Source organism: Notolepis coatsorum (genome assembly GCF_963971535.1).
Source record: "Notolepis coatsorum genome assembly, chromosome: 1".
Classification (NCBI taxonomy): domain Eukaryota; kingdom Metazoa; phylum Chordata; class Actinopteri; order Aulopiformes; family Paralepididae; genus Notolepis; species Notolepis coatsorum.
The window spans coordinates 205,460,165-205,480,306 of record NC_140165.1 but is presented as its reverse complement, the minus strand read 5'-3'; the positions used below and the strand labels follow the sequence as shown (position 1 = coordinate 205,480,306).

The 20,142-nt window shown below is 45.5% G+C and overlaps 1 protein-coding gene across 2 annotated transcripts in view; it reads left to right on the top strand.

Moving 5' to 3' along the window:
• Positions 1-20,142, top strand: part of sik3 (SIK family kinase 3) — a 133,627-nt gene that overhangs the window by 80,307 nt on the left and 33,178 nt on the right. For both annotated transcript variants that reach the window (XM_084317414.1, XM_084317415.1), the window contains exons 12-16: positions 903-1,059; positions 5,126-5,275; positions 6,118-6,191; positions 7,144-7,278; positions 12,103-12,244. In XM_084317414.1, coding sequence (XP_084173540.1) covers positions 903-1,059; positions 5,126-5,275; positions 6,118-6,191; positions 7,144-7,278; positions 12,103-12,244 — 658 coding nt within the window. The remainder of the gene's footprint in view (positions 1-902; positions 1,060-5,125; positions 5,276-6,117; positions 6,192-7,143; positions 7,279-12,102; positions 12,245-20,142) is intronic.

Below are 20,142 nucleotides of genomic sequence, written 5' to 3'. Positions count from 1 at the left end.
AAGCGTCAGTGGCCAATCAGGCCGCGCAAACCGAACGCGGAAGGACAACCACCTTGGGGAAAGTATTCATGCGGAGGGGACGGCAGCATACCAGTCCTATCTCCATTCGGCTCCTGGCTTGACCTTGGAGCTCTACTCTCCTCCGCACAGAGTTTGTTTTGGCTGGGACGAGGGGGGGGGGGGGGGGGGCAGCAGGCAGGCAGGCAGTAGAAATGCTTCCTAAGAAAGATGCCCGATTTGACTTTAAACACGTTTTATCACGGTCTGAATATCTTGTGCGATACCCAGCATATCTGGTGTTCATCTGCTTGATACGCAGCGAGTCTCTCTTAAGCAGTTCAATGTGGGAGACTTCAATCCTGGCTAATGCCAGAGCCAAAGGATTTACGTCCTTCAGAATATATTTTTTTAACAAAACCACTCCCAGATGACGATTGCTCCCAAACCGATCAGCATAAATGCAAAGATCCAGATATCTCAGACACCCTCAATTTCCAGCGGGAAAATACATATGGCATTCCATTTTCCCCAAGAGTCAATAGAAAAATCCAGATTGGAATGTTCCAAGCGGGCAGATCGGATCAGCCGTATCCTGCTTCCTTGAAGAAAATATGCGATCAATAGCAGAAAGTGACCAGCTTATTAGATCCATATCTAGTTTGAGTAGGGAGTTGATTCCTCTGAGAAAAGTAGAGTCGACACGGCAAAGACAGGCTTCAGGGAGGCATTTGAGGCAGCGGTAGGGGACGGCCTTGAGACCTAGGGAGAGGGAAAGAAAATGTGACTTGTCTCTGGGAGAGTGGGAGAGGAATATGAAGAGCATTTCTGAAGGAAACCATTCCTTGGCCTCTGTACGCCCACCATCCATGGCTAAGTCCCTGTCGTTTCTCTCCTCCACCCAGGACGGAGATGCAGGAGGAGCTCCAGAAGCTTCCGTCAGGCTTCCCGCGGGGCGCAGCGCCCCAGCCCCCCTTCCCCCCGCTGGCCCCCGCCATGGGTCACATGCACACCCTCATGCCCACGCAGAGCCTGCAGCCCACACAGCAGCTGGAGTACAAGGTAACGTTAGCGACCCAACTGGATTAGCTGGGTGGCACTGGCTTGGGTGGCGTGGTGTGGGTGGGTGGGGCCACTGTGTGTGCGTGGGTGGGTACGTGGGGCCACTGTGTGTGCGTGGGTGGGTACGTGGGGGTATTGTGTTTGTGTCTGTGGGTACGTGGGGGCACTCTGTGGGTGGGTGGGTACGTGGGGGCACTGTGTGGGTCGTGGGGGCACTGTGGGTGGGTGGGTACATGGGGGCACTGTGTGGGTGGGTGGGTGGGTATGTGGGGGCACTGTGTGGGGGCACTGTGTGGGTGGGTGGGTGGGTACGTGGGGGCACTGTGTGGGTGGGTGGGTACTGTGTGGGTGGGTGGGTACGTGGGGGCACTGTGTTTCTGTGTGGGTGGGTATGTGGGGGCACTGTGTTTCTGTGTGTGGGTGGGTATGTGGGGGCACTGTGTTTCTGTGTGTGGGTGGGTATGTGGGGGCACTGTGTTTCTGTGTGTGGGTGGGTATGTGGGGGCACTGTGTTTCTGTGTGTGGGTGGGTATGTGGGGGCACTGTGTTTCTGTGTGTGGGTGGGTACGTGGGGGCATTGTGTTTGTGTGGGTGTTGGTTGTTTGTGTACGTGTCTGACTGTGTGGTATTAGAGTTCATAGGTAGGGCTAAAGGTGAACTTGTGCTTACCGTGGTGTGCATCTAGATTGTGAAGGGGTCCAGCTGCACTTTCTGGAGCCTGCGGCAGAGCTAGAAAGGTTTATTTAAGTGTCACTCAAGTTACACTTAACAGCAATACTGTAGACCACTCAAGAGATTGTTGAGATTTTAAAAACAACTAGACAATTCCCCAGGGGACTTAAGCACAGGGGGAAATGTCCAATTCCTTTTATTTTTCTTGTATGAGCAAGGGGACAGTCGTGGCATCGCTTTGTTCTGTTATTTGTATATCTATGTCCAAAATTGAGACCACTGTAACAATTTACAAAAGGTGATGGTAAAACAAAAAGATTCAGCTTCTGCACTCTAGTTTTGAACAACCTGCCATTCATTCCTCTGGACAAAGAAAGTCACAAAGTATTTTTCCCCCCAAACCCTGTGGTGAAAGTTTCCAAAAAGTAATGGCTTCGAGTTGGAGCAAGCCGTTCGTTTTGATACCGTACATGTGTGTGTGGTGTGCGAAAGCTCTGGGAGGGGTAGCGAACTAAAGATCGGTGGAATAATAAAGAATATAGATTTTAAAACTGTGTGTGACTTCAGTCTTTTCCGTTTTCCATTGCCACAATTTGCGGATGGTACCTGATAGAGGTAGAGAAGCGATACCAAAAAGAGACGTGAAACACTGCAGACCACTGATTGGTCAGAAGAGATAATCATCCCTACGTCATCATTGCGCTTCACGGGGGACGTCCTGCACAAAACACAAACCTGCCATCTTTAAATAGCCTCGCTACTACTAAACATTAGCATTCGTTATTTGTTTGCAGCGAGAACAAAGTGCAATAAACAAAACAAGATACATTCATTCACAGTGTATTCTGCCTCATTTATTGATGAAACAAAACCAACAGCAACATAATTTACCACAGAGAACAAAGAGTTTAGTTTCACAAAAAGATCACACATTTTGTTAGCTTATGTGACTGGGATTTCCCATTTTAATCGTTAGCATTGCGCCTAGCGTACATTAGCTAATAAAGCACTGGTTTTATAGCTTCATAGCTAGCTTCAATATCCTCCATTGTGTGTGTGTCGTGTTGAAGATGACGTCACGGCGCCTTCGCTATGACGACCAGATACACTGATGGGGGCAGGGGGGGGTACCAAAAGCGAGTAGAGTCGAGTAGGTACCATGTAAGCTTTACCAGGTCACCCACACTAAATAATAGAATTACATCACAACAGTATAATTTACATAAAAGGAAGCAGAAACAAAGAAACATTAAAATACAGAGGTTTCAGGCACTCGTCAAAAGCATCTGCATTCGATAATGAGGTAGCAGGCTTTAGTGCAAGCATAATAGCATATACATTATTATATCCCCTAACGACATGGATTCACCTTGCTGCAGATTCTACGTGTGAACACCGTGACTCCAATAGCTTTCATTCAAATATTTTCAAATTTATGGTGCTCATTCATGAACCCTATTGCTTTTGGTGACATCATGGCCTTTCCTCTAGCGCCACCATCAGGCCAAACCTTAAATGTTTTAAATGAGTGTACTGTATCTCCTGATCCATTAGTCATACATACATGAAACTGACATCCAGAGATATGTCTACTCATTGAAAACAATTCACCATAAGGACCTATAATTTTTCAAAATGTTCAGTTGCTATTGCATGCACTCATCTGTGTTTCACTACACACATGAGTGCATGCTTACCAACTGTTAGTCTGCAAAACTACTATCATCGACATCTAAGAAGGGAGATCCCCCCTTGAATGGCCCTTCTAAGGTTTCTCTCCTCCACACTGCCTGTGGAGCATTTTTCCCCTATTGTTAGGTTGTAGTGAGTTTTTCCTTACCTTCGCGTGGGGTATGTCTGGGAGTGCTTGCATTCTTTCATTTATTTGCATTTATTTTAAATTTGTTGGACCTTATGGTGTTCTTGTTCTGTTCTTGACTTATTGTGATGTTTCTTCTCGACTTGTTTAAAGAAGACGTGTCTGGCCCATGGGGACATTAACGTGTGTTGTCGGGCCTTACAAATACATTTGATTTGATTTGATTTATGAAGTCTACTGTGGCAGTTGACCCTGCCGCACACCACCAGCCAGAGCAGATGGAACTTGCTGTCATGAGTCATGACAAAGACTGTGTGTGTGTGTCTGTGTCTGTCAGATTTAGACCTGTGCACATGAACAAGTGTGCAGCCACACCTGCTCTCAGCCGGTCTGATTAGCTTGACCCAGGGCAGGAATGGCTGCTTAAACTAGCCATCCTCACCACTGCTGAATGCTCGGTCTGATTTCCACCAAACTTGACAAATATGTTTGCCTTACAGTAGCAAGGAGGCCTGTGAATTTTCTGAGTCATCTGGCTTCATGGTGACGCTTTTTGCAACATTACCTACTCTTTAATGGCCTAGGGGTCAAAAGATGGATTGATAATTCAGGCCATTTAGTGATATACCCGCAGTCGCTCACAAACAGAAAATATCTAGTTTTTACTAGATTCAATTTCACGAGGCTTTTCTTTCCAACGTCTAACCTGAATCCTATCGTTATGTTGTGAGAATGACATGTGATAATCTGACATAAAACGTATCGACGTGTTCTGTGTCTCAAGAGCTCGGCTGCAAAAGTGTCTCTTTAATTTCATCAAGATCAATAAGAGACAGGTTTTGAGTGGAAAGTTGTTAGAATTTACCTGTGATATCATGGTATCTTTATGGTATCTTCATGGTATCTTCATGGTATATTCATGGTATCTACATGTTATATTTATGGTATCTTCAAGGTATCTACATGGTATCTTCATGGTATCTACAATTCTACATGGTATCTTCATGGTATTTACATGGTATCTTCATGGTGCTCCACAAATGGAGCACAAGCTTTGTTCTCAACAGACCCATCATCACAGAAAAGACAGACCTGTTCAGTTACTGGTGTGTTTGTGATTCTTCCTGTCTCAATAGCTAGAGGAGCTACTCCACGCTTGAATTTAGCAGATGAACTGCAATAAGCTGCAATGTTGTGTGTACATATAATTCAGTTCCGACAGTATTTATAAAAAAAAAGGTAAATAAAAAGGCAATCTGTGCAGATGCCGCAGATATCACATGGTCACCGAAGAGGGGTCGGAGGATGTGGAAATATACGGCTTGCTGTGGATGTCTCATAAAAAAGCATGAATGAACAGGCCTTGTGACTGTGGTGTCCGCACGGCAAACACCACAAACCAAGCTTTACTGTTTGTATGTATGTGTGTACGTGCATATATATGTCCACGTCGGATTGCATGTGTCTTCCCTCATGTTTTAGAAGTCATAATGTGCTGAAGACAACTGATGGAGTAATGGGAATGTGTGTGTGTGTGTGAACTGTGTTGAGATATTCCCTCCTCTCTCTCTCCAGGAGCAGTCTTTGCTGCAGCCTCCCACTCTGCAGTTGCTCAACGGCATGGGGCCCCTGGGCCGAAGGGCCTCAGATGGCGGTGCCAACATCCAGCTCCACGCCCAGCTCCTCAAGAGGCCCCGGGGGCCCTCGCCACTTGTAGCCAGCCCGGTGAGTGTGTGGCGGTGTGTGTGTGCGCATGATGGGTCTAATTATGTCATCATTAACCTACGGTTTCTGGGGCGGCTAGGTGGCGCAGTGGGCAAGGCGCTCGCCACCAACGCAGGAGATGCTGGGTTCGAGCCCAGCTCTCGGCGTTGCTACCAGCTTGGCTGGTCGTTCATACTAATACAATTGGCAGTATTAGGGGGTGGGAAGCTGGTGGGTGGGGATCGGACGTTGTGGACAGCGACTCCTACAGGTCGGTTGGTGCGCCTGCGCAGTAGAATCGGGAAGCGACGAGGGCGGCGTGTCCCTCCCACGCAGACCCTCGCCGCTGAGAGAGAGAGATTGCGCTGTGCAGGTGAAAAGATGCAAGGCTTCGTCCACATTGCAGCCGGCTTGTGGGAGGCATGGCCTAACAACGTTCGAGACAGGGGAGGGTAGAATTGGACAATACGAAATTGGGATGGGAGAAAAATAGAAAAATGGGGAGAAAAAGTAGATACATTTTTTTTTTTTTTAAACTACGGTTTCTGATTTTCCATTAAATTAATTTCAGTAACTTTTTAAATAGTGTAATAGGTCAAATAAAGATCGAATGAATGAATACAAATTTAATGGTACGGGTTCACAAGGTATTGGTTCATAGCATTATGTTTATAAATTGATAAGATAAAAAAAACACGTTATTTTAAATACATTTTGATTGAAGGATTTCAGAGACAGATTAATATCAAAGCATCATTCATTTATTATTTTAGTCTATTCATTAAATGATTCATCGATTATTACGTTTGTTTTTTTGCTCTCTCTCTCTCTCTCTCTCTCTCTCTCTCTCGCTCTCTCTCCAGCACCCTATCCCTGCGGTTGCTCCAGTGGATGAAGAGGGCTCAGACGGGGAGCCAGACCAGGAGGCGGTCCAGAGGTAACCCACTGCGCCTTCGGGGGGTGTGGCTAATGGGTTTCTGTGGGTGGGGCATATTGTAAAGAGGTGCTGTCTGAACTAGATGCTTGGAAAGCCCTTGAGCCTGTCTATAATGGAGGGCAGTACAGAAGGAGGTGAGGCTGCGTAACGTTTTTGGGAGTGTAAGAATATGCTCAATTGGGGGCACCTGCCACTCAAATGGATTTGTGAGAAACAGGAATTGAAAGGATGAACTGGCACAGAAGTGAGTGGGACAGAGTTGACCTGAGAGCGTGTGATTATTAGAGGTATGTTTAGGCTCAGGTCAGAAGTAGGACTGGTATGAGGATTCAAGGCCGTCCCAAGTGTCCCTGTTCAGACCACAGCTCTTCCTCTTCGCTGGTGTCCTGGGTTACTGGGAGTGAGTGCCTTTAGGCTGCAGCTCTGCTTTCTGCCACCAGGGGGGGGCACTCCTTCTGTGGCGCTCCCCCCCCCCTCTCCTCTCTTCTCTCCATCACACATCTGGCTATCATGAAGTTCCGATCTAAATCTGCTGCCAAACCTACCCTTCCTATCTCTTAAATCTTTGTCCCAAAGTACTCTATTCCTCTTTTTATTTTGAACAATGCCAAATTCGCCTCCCCCTGTCTTCTCTTTCCCATGCGGCTTTGCTAACTCTCAAGCTTGCAAAAACAAATCGCCAAAAACAAAGGCAAAGCAATTCCAATCCTCAAGTTGGAAGCCTGGGGGGTTTTTGGGATACCAATAAGCTATGATAGCCCATCTATTGTGTGATTTTGATTGGCTATGATGATATGAGCGATGATACCCATTGGTAGAAGTGGGAAGGGGGGGCGGGCCTATCCCGTTTCCCCTCCCCCGGCCTCTGTTAGCCAATGAGGACAGAGAGCTGACCGGCGCTGCTTCCTGTCTCCCATCCCCACCCCTCCCCTCCTCCCTCCCTGCGGCCCAGGTACCTGGCGAACCGCTCCAAGCGGCACACGACGCACGCGCTCACGAGCACGTCGCACGGTGAGCCCTCCGCGGATTCACAGCGGCTCCAGAGCCTCCGCCAGAGGGGGGGCTGGGCCCCCGACTCACACACCCGGTGAGGGGCCACGCACGCACTGAGCTGTATACACAACCACACACACACACGGTATGGGGACCAGCCGCACCAAGCTAAACTCACTCACACATATGGTTGGGTACCGAGTGCCTAGTGGCACTGGTTCCAACGCGGTTGGTATTACCCGGACTGAGGATCTAGGGATAGCTAGTGAACAAATACATTGTCCTAATTGAATGGCTAGCGGAGCTCTTTTTTTGCAACACACACACACCCACACTGTTCTGAAAACGCAGGTTCACTACACTAATGTCGGACAGCGTGGGCAGGTGGGCAGGGTATATTTACTAGTCACCAGCTATTCAAATGTCAAAACTAACTTGGTTTCTTCTCCACAGACGCGGCTCCCACAGCTCCAGCTCTAAAGCAACGTCCAACTCTAACTCTAAAGCAACGTCCAACTCTAACCCTCTCTTCCGCGACCGCTAGTCTGTCCTCTTTTGTTTCTACCTATAGGTCCTGCAGATGTCCCAGTGTGTCTCCCTTGTGTGCTCTGTGGGTCACCAGTTGTTCAGCATCCGTTATCACCCCATCAGTCACCACCCCCTTCTGTACGTTGTCTGTTTCCCCCCAGTCGGTCAGCGCCGGAACAGCCGTCTGTGTTCCTTAGTGTTCCTGCTTGTCTCTAGCGGCTTCATGCTAGTAGTTATTGTTTGCCTGTTACCAGAGTAGTCGCTCAGCCTCCCCACCCGAGAGACCTTGTACCCGTCTGCTCTTCATTGAATACACCCATTGTTGGGTTTTGCTCATCATCCGACCCCCCCTTCGACTGACTGCACTTGGGTCCATCACTCTGCTTTCCCATGAAGCCAGGAGATGTGGGAGCAACAGTCTGTGGCTTGTTCCAGTCATCCTTTGTTTGTTTCTGAAATGAAAATGTTTTTGATGGCTCTTGAATCTAGAGTGAATCGAGAGTGGCTGGTGTTTTCCAGCTTTTTCTGACCACCTGGATGCACTCATCGCTCTTGCCATTCGCATTGGCAGACGTCTCCGTGAGGGCAGTAGAGGGAGAGGCAATTTGCGCTCTGTGTGTCAACGCCACGCCATCTTCCGTATCCTCACTCGTCAGAGCCGAGGCGATCCGAGCTCTCATCAGAGGAGCCTATGTAGTTGGGCAAGACTAGGCTGCCACCTGCGGAACATCAGCGGACAACGGCACAGAAATGCTGCCTGTGGCTTGATTCTTACCTGCTCGTTAAAGAGTGGCGGCTCACTAATAGGCATTATAGTGAGCCCATCCAGAACCCAGTCGTCCCTCCCTCGTTCCTACTTCCTTGTTACTCTCTTCTGGAAAGCCTGGACTCCTCTGCAGGCTTTTGTGGACTCAGGGTAACTCATCAAGTGCAATCCCCTGTATGAAAGGTGCTATACAAATAAAGTTATTATTATTATAGAGTCTCATCGATTTGGCCCTGGTGTGTTGGCTGGGCATTACCATGGAGTTTCCTCTTGAGGTCAACGCTTTGGATCAGTCATCAGTTCTGTCACTCACCTCACTGTTCTGTTAAACCTCAAGTGTCTCCGGTAATCATCATGAGAACTTCCAGTTCCTTCATTTCACTATATGTCTTGCGTATGTTTGTGATGAATAAACCTCTTGAATCTCTTGAATCTTCCATGTTTTGGACTGTCGTTGTGTGTCGGCCCTGGTTGGAGGAACACAATCTTCTTATCAACTGGATCACCGGCACCGTTTATGATAGGAGTTCATTCTGCCATCAACATTGTCTCAAGTTAGCTGCTGTCACGCCCCCATCTGTTCTCGCCTCTTTCTTGCCCAGACCTGTTACCTGAAACTCTCTACCGCCCTGGTCGCTACCACCCATCACCTGTCCCCCAAGCTCATTGGTTCTCAGCCAGCCTGTCTGCCTGACCGACCTCTGCCGCCTTCCCATGGCATCGTGGGCTCAGACACCGCCAGCAGGCTGTTGGATGGTCACCACCGTGGCAGGGGCCTCCAGTACTTGGTGGGCTTGGAGGGCTATGGTCCGAAGGAGCACTTCTGGGTTCCTGCCATGGACATCTCTGACTCGGCACTTATCACAGGCATCCTCCTACATCATCCTGGTGGGACGTCAAGGAGCAGTCCCTCGGGGGGGGGGGGGGGGTGGGGGTGGGGGTGATGTGCAGCTCTAACCCTGTGTCCCCCTAGTCTTTCCTCTTGTGTTTCCACCTAGGTCCTACACATGTCTCCCTCATGTGCTCTGTGGATCACCAGCTGTTTGTCATCTGTTAACACCCCCCTGCTGTTTTCCATCAGTCATCACCCCTTTGGTACTTATGTTTGTTTCCCTCAGTCAGTCAGTGCTGGTGTTCCTGCTCATCTCTAGCCGCATCTTGCTAGTTGTTATTTGATACTCTGTTACTCTGAGTAGTCAGTCAGCTAGCCTCCCCACCTGATACTCTGTATCTGCCTGCTCTTCTTCATTAAATACACCCATTGTTGGGTTTTGGTCATTGCGTTTCTGCTTCCTGTCTACTGCCTGCACTTGGGTCCACATCCCAGCCTGGTTCTTACACATGGTGTTATGATTGCATGGACAGGGCCAAGGGCCAATTGTAATATTTTCAAGAGGAAAGGTCAGTGGGTCACCAAAATTAATAGGTTTCTTCCTCTAAGGGTCATGAATATTCACAGCAATTCTTGTGACTATATGACTTAACAGGTCAGGATATATGCTCATTTGAAAATGTTGGCCTGATGTTGATGCTAGAGATAAGGTCATGGGGTCACCAAAATCAACAGGTTTCTTTCTCTTGGGATTGTGAATGTCCACAGCAATTGCATGGCAATTCAGCCATTGCTTTTCAAGATATCTTGGTCACAGTTAATGGGGGTGGATCCAGTGGTTAGCCTACATATGCTTTTTTTCTGAACTTTGACCTCCAAGTTAACTTCATATTATAGTAGTACTGTAATTTTTTAACAAGAACATGTACTCTGATCCTCAAACATTTGGGTACTGTCAGTTACTTTTTCCATTTTTTCCAATTCATCCTCTATAATGGAGCTATGCATCGATACGGTATGACAAAAGATTAGGGGGCGGGAACCATCTTTAGCGATTAGTAATAACAGCTGAAATGCAGTGGCACAGGCCCTTAAAGGATGAGAATAATAATTCAGTTAATTTTCAAACTCATTAAGACCCTACGTTTCTATAATCCGTTATCATCCATAGTGTTGGATCAATTGGACCATGAATGAGCAAGTTGTTTTCTAGGCATTCAAGTTGGCTGTTGTCCAATCCATTGGGGCAGAAAGGATGCTAACAGAAACAAAACATACATGTATATCCTTTCAGAGTAAAAAATAAATGAAAGAAAAATTATTATAAAAGAAAAAGACATATTTGTCGGTAGTGTGATAGTAAAGGGTTAACCTTCTGTAGTGTGGCAGTGAAAGAGTTAACCTTCTGTGTACTACATATTAGTATAGACATAGTAGGTAGTAGTATAGGCATAGTATTTAGTAGTATATAGACATAGTAGCCTAGAAAAGTGTGTTGTTAGTCGATGGCGGAAGATTGGTCGGGTTTCAACTGTCCGGAAGTTCATTCCACCACCATGGAGCAAGGACAGTGAGTAGCCTGCTTCGTTTCAATGAACCCGCTGGAGCCCGAAGAGGAGCGGGTAGTTAGACCATTGATTGAAGGTAGGAGGGAGCCATTGTTGCACGGAATGCCAGGTCAAGAACTTTTAAGCGAATTTGTGCGGCAATGGGAAGCCAGTGCAGCTCTCTGAGAAGTTGGGTGATGTGGGCTGACTTTCTTAGGTTGGAGATCAGGCGGTCCACTGCGTTCTGTATGAGTTGAAATGCTTTGGTGACGCAAGCCAGTAAACCAGCTAGCAGAGCACTGCAATAATCGAGGCGTGACTGCAGGAGGAGTTGGTTGGCCTCTAGTGTAAGGTCCGATAGGGTGCATCTCATCATACTTAATAGCATTGGTCGTTGAGGTAGGATGACAGCCATGCCAGTGCAGAACCTGCAACTCTCATTCCTGCAAGGGATGCGAGGAGGCATTGATGGTTGACTGTGTCGAAGGCTGCTGGTCCAGGAGACTGAGGAGAGGCATTTTGCTTTGCTAAGTGAGGAGCCTCTGTGTTATGAGGGCCGTCTCTGTGGAGTGACCAGACTTGAACTTGACCTGACTGATTTGGGTCTAGGAGGTTGTTCTGTAATAGATACTCAAGAGCTGGCTGGATACGGCACGTTCAAGTGATTTAGAGAGAGAAGAGAGTCAGGGCGTTAGTTATAGATAATGAAAAGAATATGGTCTAGATTGAAAGTAACTTATCCAATTTGTTGGAAATATCCATAAAAGGGTCTCTAATTAGAACTACTGTACCAGTATCAAGGGTGTCTATTTGCCCCCCTTCTTTGGCTGATGATCAACATTTACAATCTCAACAATCCTTGTCACATGGATTTCAGGTGTATCATAACTTGATGAAATGTAATGACTTGAGTGACTGTTTCCTATGCTATAGGGTAGTATGACACATGTGTTTGGTGACAATGTTCAAATGTGTGTGTGTGTGTGTGTGTGTGTGTGTGTGTGTGTGTGTGTGTGTGTGTGTTCTCGCTCACGTGTTTGTGTCTGTCATCTCTGTGTCTTTGTATAATTGTTTGTGTTTTCATGCATGTCAATGTGTTTGTTCAACATCCATCACTATACGTCTGTCTGTGTGTGTCTTGATCTGTGTGTGTGTTTCCGGATGCATCCACCTGTCTGTGTTCATGTGTGTGTTTGTGCGTGTTGTATGTGTGTGTGTGTGTCCTCCATCTTGTCTTGTCCCCAGGTCCAGCTATAAGGACTGTAACACACTCCACCTGCCCATGGAGCGCTTCTCACCGGTCAGGAGGTTCTCGGACGGAGCCGCCACCATCCAGGCCTTCAAGGCCCACCTGGAGAACAGCAGCCTCATCAGGCAACTCAAACAGGTGTGCTGCCCGCCCCGGCTACAATAACACTCCCGACACTTAGCGGGTCATAGGTGAAGATGCTCCACTCGGTTGGCTTGAACAATATAAAACATAGTTGTCTCTGCTCAACCAGCACCATTTGACCTCTATTTAATCTGATCCACCGCCGGAAAAGAATCCAAGTCAAGTGTCGAAGCGAGATGGAATTTGGGGAGGTTCAACTTAACCACGGCAGATAGATCGAGATAGATACTTTATTTATAGATCGATACTGTGGAAGTTTCCATCTAAGACCTCTGTTCACACCTCCCCCTGTCTCCTCCCCTTCCTCTCCCCTTACACCCCTCACCTGTTCGTGCCCCCCCCCGCCACCCTTTCCCTGAAAGCTTAAGAGGCAAACTCACAGAATTGCTGTGGGGGGAGGGTGCTTGATCCTTTCTCCTGGCCAGAGAACATTGATTGATTGATTGATTGATTGATTGATTGATTGATTGATTGATTGATTGATTGATTGATTGAAAACTTTATTAACATATTGCAGAATGGGTACAATACAGTACGGCTCAATACTAACAATTGTTAATACATTGGACGCCAACGTGATTATTTGTTATTGCCCGCCATGCGTTGAACGCCAACAACGAATAAACGCGTTTTTGGGATCAATATTAAATTTTTTCGCCATGGCATTCATAATTCATCCAGCCTCCCTCCGGGACTGCAGCTGGACCCTGTCTGATATTGCAACGCCTCAATACCGCCGCCTGGTGGATGATCGGGCGAGTTACACTCCAAGCCAAACCGGAAGTGGCGCTGGTGCATTGAGGAAATTCCTCCGGCAGTAATATCCTGTAACGTGGGTCTAGATACACACTCGAGTGCATGGGATCGCTTTCGAAACGCAATAACCAATATGATTTCGCCGTTTATTGCGTCATAAAAACGGGAAATGGATCTAGCAGATCAACGTCAAATAATTGGAATATTTTTCCTCCAGTCTCATCGGCAAATGGTAAGAGGAATATAACGTTATTTTCAGCCCGATTGTTTATTAATTTCACTGCAAACCATCTGATCAACATATCAACCCATACTAAATAAAGCCGTTACTGACGATCAAGGAATTATAAACGACCCCCCCCCCTTTCCTTCACGCATGATGAAGCATAATGTATACCGATCATATACATTTGAATTTTTTAATATAGGGTGTATAGGAAAGAAACGCCAATCGATAATTTATCATAGCTTCAGGGCCTATAACTCGCGTTTTTGGAATTACAGCAGAAAACCTTAAAAACATACTTATATTCTCGACGGTATTAACACAACAATGTATGAATGAAAAAATATAACGTTCCCACATCCGGAACGATAGATACCCGATGTTGAATGGGCCATAGTAATGTCGATATAGCTATAATATTTAAAAAGTTTAAGGGGAAGTTATATAAGTGTTAAGGGGATGCAGACCAGAAAAATATACAGTACTGTTTCAGAGAAAGAGGTCATAAAAAAAGAATATATACATTCGAGGCGGAAGAAACTGTACATTGGAGGGGGTTGGGTGGGGGGGGGTTTGGATATTTACCGGGGCCAGTTTCGAATAGCAGCCTCCCGTAGGTGCTCTTTGAGAGCGGTTTTGAAGGAGGGAAGGGATTCACATTATTTTACGGCTGTGGGTAGGGCGTTCCACATTGTTGTGGAATAATTGCGAAACGTGTTTACATCAAGTCCTTACTGAACTCCTGAATCTAAAATGTATTTGATTATTTCTTGACCATTGTTCTTAATGGAATAATGAGTAAACATATGGCTGCTTTCCTCCCATCATCTCACTCACCATCATCTCTCACCATGTTTGAGTTTGCCCTCCGTCCTCGCATGCCGATAGAGACTCCGTCAGCAGCCCCGGCTCAGGCACCTAGTGACGGTGATCCAAAAGCCTCACGACATAATTTGCCCCGAGTCACCAGGCAGGCTGGAGATGTCCCCGTCTGACCGAGGAGCATCATGAGGCAGCCATGGATCAGTGGAGGTCATGGAACTGAGCCGTCTCAGGGGTCGGAGGTCTGACAACTGACAAGGAACTGGAAACAAAAACGCAAACAAAGCCGTGATAGGCATTCGATGAGATGTTTGTTCAGAAGCTGTCCAGTTAGAAGTAGAGACGCACCCATTATGAAAATGTTGGCTGATGCCAATAACCCATATTAACATATCTGTTATGGTCGATAACGGAAACATATTCAATGATCATTAACCCTTTCTCCGCCGATGACGTGTTAAGACGTCATTCTCCGCCATGCGTAATCTGCCAATGACGTCTTACAGCGTCTTTGAGATCAATATTTCATATTTTCGTCATGGTATTCACATTTCACCCACGGAGTCTTTGCTGGTGTTGTAGGACTCCGCTCAACTCTGTAACTCTTCAATACCGCCACCTGGTGGCCGATCGGCGAGTTGCCAAAACCGGAAGTGGCCGGAAGTGCTTAGTCCGTCCCCGACTCTATCCAGACACTGTGCATATTGATCCGTTGCCATAACTCAATAAACAACATGATTGGACGTGTATTAGTATTATACAAACCGGAACTGGATCACCTAGATCAACATCCCATAATAGCGATCTTTTTGCTCCACGCTCATCACCCAACGGTAAGAGGAGACTGGGGTGAGTTTCAGCGTTTTTCTTTACCATTTTCGATACAAACTGCTCTGATCTATATATCACCCATACTACATAAATCATTTAACGTCGGTCATTGAATTATAATATATGGGGGGGGGTTTGGATATTTACCGGGGCCAGTTTCGAATAGCAGCCTCCCGTAGGTGCTCTTTGAGAGCGGTTTTGAAGGAGGGAAGGGATTCACATTATTTTACGGCTGTGGGTAGGGCGTTCCACATTGTTGTGGAATAATTGCGAAACGTGTTTACATCAAGTCCTTACTGAACTCCTGAATCTAAAATGTATTTGATTAAGTAATGTTTTAACAATAGTATCAACCATGACGATTTGGCCCACATGCTTTATTAACCTCTCGGGTTCCACCACAGTACCAACCTTGCTGGGACATACATGCTAAAAAGGCATCCTATTTCTTGACCATTGTTCTTAATGGAATAATGAGTAAACATATGGCTGCTTTCCTCCCATCATCTCACTCACCATCATCTCTCACCATGTTTGAGTTTGCCCTCCGTCCTCGCATGCCGATAGAGACTCCGTCAGCAGCCCCGGCTCAGGCACCTAGTGACGGTGATCCAAAAGCCTCACGACATAATTTGCCCTGAGTCACCAGGCAGGCTGGAGATGTCCCCGTCTGACCGAGGAGCATCATGAGGCAGCCATGGATCAGTGGAGGTCATGGAACTGAGCCGTCTCAGGGGTCGGAGGTCTGACAACTGACAAGGAACTGGAAACAAAAACGCAAACAAAGCCGTGATAGGCATTCGATGAGATGTTTGTTCAGAAGCTGTCCAGTTAGAAGTAGAGACGCACCCATTATGAAAATGTTGGCTGATGCCAATAACCCATATTAACATATCTGTTATGGTCGATAACGGAAACATATTCAATGATCATTAACCCTTTCTCCGCCGATGACGTGTTAAGACGTCATTCTCCGCCATGCGTAATCTGCCAATGACGTCTTACAGCGTCTTTGAGATCAATATTTCATATTTTCGTCATGGTATTCACATTTCACCCACGGAGTCTTTGCTGGTGTTGTAGGACTCCGCTCAACTCTGTAACTCTTCAATACCGCCACCTGGTGGCCGATCGGCGAGTTGCCAAAACCGGAAGTGGCCGGAAGTGCTTAGTCCGTCCCCGACTCTATCCAGACACTGTGCATATTGATCCGTTGCCATAACTCAATAAACAACATGATTGGACGTGTATTAGTATTATACAAACCGGAACTGGATCACCTAGATCAACATCCCATAATAGCGATCTTTTTGCTCCACGCTCATCACCCAACGGTAAGAGGAGACTGGGGTGAGTTTCAGCGTTTTTCTTTACCATTTTCGATACAAACTGCTCTGATCTATATATCACCCATACTACATAAATCATTTAACGTCGGTCATTGAATTATAAACGACCCCCCCCTCCGGTCAACCGCAGATAATCAGTCAACACGTCTAGGACCGTGTACAGTTGACATTTTTTATCTGGCGTCGATCGGTAGCAAACTGCATTTGATGATCTAATATATGCATTTATGGCTATATCTCACGTTCTATGAAATACTGCAGAAAACGATAAAAACATATTTATACTCTAGACCGTATTATTGTATGAATGTGTGAATGAAAAAGTAAAACGTTCCTACATCCTGAACGATAGATGTTGAATGGGCCATAGTAATGTCAATTTAGCAATACAATTTAAAAAGTTATAGCCCTGCAAAGAAGGTGAACATCTTCATAGACAAATAGAGCTGGCAGAGAGGCTACAAGGATGGATATAAGCTCCGGCAATGAATGGGTTAAATTGTGTCCATACTATTTTTCTACATACTAAAACAATGTTAGCCCACAATCCAACATTGTCACGTTACCCAAACAAACAGAAAGAAAAAGACACACAACGGCAGCTAGACCGAGAAATAATCATCAGTTGTTCACATTGTCCCAGTTTTGCTCATCAGGCCGATCAATAAAAAAAATCACTATTACCAGCTAAATATATGTTTGCCGATATGTACACTACAGTATCTGCCCAATTTTGCTCATCGGACCCATACAGATATATGAAAAACATCACAGACACCGGTCAATACAATATGGTCACCGATATATTGTGCATCCCTTCATAGAAGGTACTAATGCTGTTTCCAGGGCCAGGCCAATAGCATAGTGATGGTTAGGGTGGGTCTGATCATCTCCTTTTTAATTCTTTCCCACCCGAGATGGTCCACACCATGATTCAATTGGAAGTGGACAGAGACCCCCAGTTATTTTGGTATTGTTTAATGCGCACCAGAATCCACATGATATGTTCACACCTGTCATGATGAACCAAAGTCTGCACCCAATGATGATATTTGAACTGCGCCCAATTTAAGAATGCATACATGTCATTTCTCTGGTCTAAGACAGTCTAAAAATATTAGTGAACAGGAGCAACTCTTTCCCAAATCCCAAAACTAAAATGTAAATTCATGATATCATCAGGTATGATCTCCGAAGCAGCTCCATAGACAATTACTTGGGAAACATGTCAAAGATGACACAGAGCACCCAGGGGAATATTCTGAGTATATGGGTAAATGTTTCTGTATCATAACTGAGACTACTATATAAAGCTGATTTGGGTATAACAACTGACTTACTTCTCTGGTTTCTGGTTCATGAGAGTAGCTCATGTTAACATATATTGATTGAACTTTTCCTTAGCCATAGAATGAATGAATGAAAATGTTTATTTAAAAAGGACACCACAGCCACATTGGACCAGCCACAGTGGACAGACCAGATGCGCTGTTTTGCGTGTGTATAGCACAAGTGCTAGTTTTCGACACCAGTCCATTGAGGCTTTTCTAAAAAGATATAATAAAATCAACAGTAAAATACAGAATTAAAATCACAAATCAGAACAAATAGTTATCAGAGTCCATGATCAAAACAACAAAATCACATATTTTAATTCTTAATGTGGGTTACTTCTAAGCACTGGGCGTACAACTGTTTCTTCTGTTGGCGAGGGATTTAACTCAATTATAATGTTCTGTTAATTTAGTAATATTTGTAATACTATATAATATAATAATTGTAATATCACAATATTGTGATATATTGCGATTTGTTACCTTTTTTCAACTGCAAATTATGTCCCCAATGGAAATCTTTAACATCGGCAATGCAAATATATACATCTGTTTTATCTAATAAGATATTGTTTTCAGTCTGTTCACCTCAAAACAATATTTTCCCCCAACCCTAGTGGTAATGTTTCTGCTGTTACTCCAACTCTGCTGAGTGAATGTAGTGTAGTTTCTTTATAGACGGAATATAAGAATGTTTTCGTAGCCAAAAGATTCTTCAGTTCAAATATTCAATTTCCAAATTGTATCGAAATGTCACTTCCTGTCTTGATTTACATAATAGGTGAATTGAAGCGATCCCTGCACAGGCCGGGCCAGGGGTGGGGAGAGTTTGACCAGATCATAGTTTATGCTGATGTTGGCCTGTCTTCATGCTTGTGGACAGTTGATGGGGACACAGCCTGTCTTCATGCATGTGGACAGCAGGGATCACATTACTAGAAGCCATTAAGTGAGCTTGAGGCTCAATGAAGTGTGACGTTGGAGGTGTAATGAGGTGAATGGTCAGGCACGCTGTGACAAGAGAATAATGACACCCTTGCATGCCGGGTGTAATTGCTACACAGCGGATTACTTTAGACGAGTGTAAACACAAGATCTCACCCAGCGAGACACCTGCTAACCTCTGCAGAGATGACGGGGGTGCTGTGAGGTAGAGGGATGACCTCACTCACCTAGAGACTGTTATCAATATAATGAGGCTGGACAATTGGATGAGCTAGCTAGACGACCACTGACGTACTGGAGATAAGAGGGTTACTGGGTTACAAATGCAAGCTTAGCACGAGAATCTCACGCACTTCTGTGTTTCCTGGCCGGAGCGGTCTGACGAGCATGCAGAGCAGTGCCTTCCTCCCTGTACCAATACGCTGCTATAGCCTTTAGCGATTGTTGTGAAATGGTGTTGTCAAAATCAACAGCAAAGGATTGTTTATTGTTTATTCGGATCCCCATAAGCTGTCACCTAGGCAACAGCTATTCCTCCTGGGGTCCACATAGAACAAAACAGGCATACAGAGACACATGGTTATATTTCCAAAAATTCAACAAAAGATAAAAAAAAAAATCACTTTAGAAATCCAAAATGTAAAGTCAAACACAGATAGAATAATGTACACTTTCAAATCAAAAGTGGCGTTAACACATTGAGTGCCACGCCCCTTCCGGGAAGTGCATAGGCTCATGCCACCCATTAACCCCATGTAATCGGTCACCTTGTTTGTAGAGCTAAACCTATATTTTATATTATAGCTATGGAATCAATATCATTGTCAATTGACAGTATGAACCTTCCGTTCAATATGCCATAAAGAAATATTTTTTCCATCGATACGTTCCCGTTTTATACCGTGGTGAATATGAGTATAGTTTTAGAGTAATCCGAGGAAACTCCGGCAAACAGCACTTTTCTGCATTTCATTATAAATTGTGCCATTTCTCGCCTGATTATTGAATCAATCTGAAATCAACACTAGATTATCGGTATTATGTTTCATCATGCATGCACGAAAGGGTGGGGGGGGGGTAGTTTTTCTATGCTTCGAGCGACACCGACGACATACATTACACAGTACATTACAGACACGCTGCGATCGCGGGGAAAAAAATATCGGATCAACGCAAGATTGATAACATATCCTTACCTTGTCTCTGATGTACTGCAAAAATAATAATCCAATTATCGCATCGCCATTCCAAATATCCACAGCGATCCTGTGTCCAACGTTATCCAGCATTGCACATGAACGGGCGGGCGGGCACCCTTGTCGATGCCATCCCTATAAGCGCTTGTTTTGCCGGAGTGTTTAGAACCCGCCCCCACGCCGCAGCTCAGCCGAGAAAACAAACCACATTGTTTCAAATGGATTGCAATAGCGGCCGCAAGGCATTAGGCGGCGGTATCGGACCGTTGCGGTCTCAGACAGAGTGCCACAGGCGGGCTATAACAAGTTAACTAGTTTTTGGCGCAGAAACGGTTAAGAAATACACACACACACACACACACGCACAAATAGTTCACACATTTATTATTATAAAGTCAAATGAGTCGAATCAGAATGACTTAATTCACTGGAG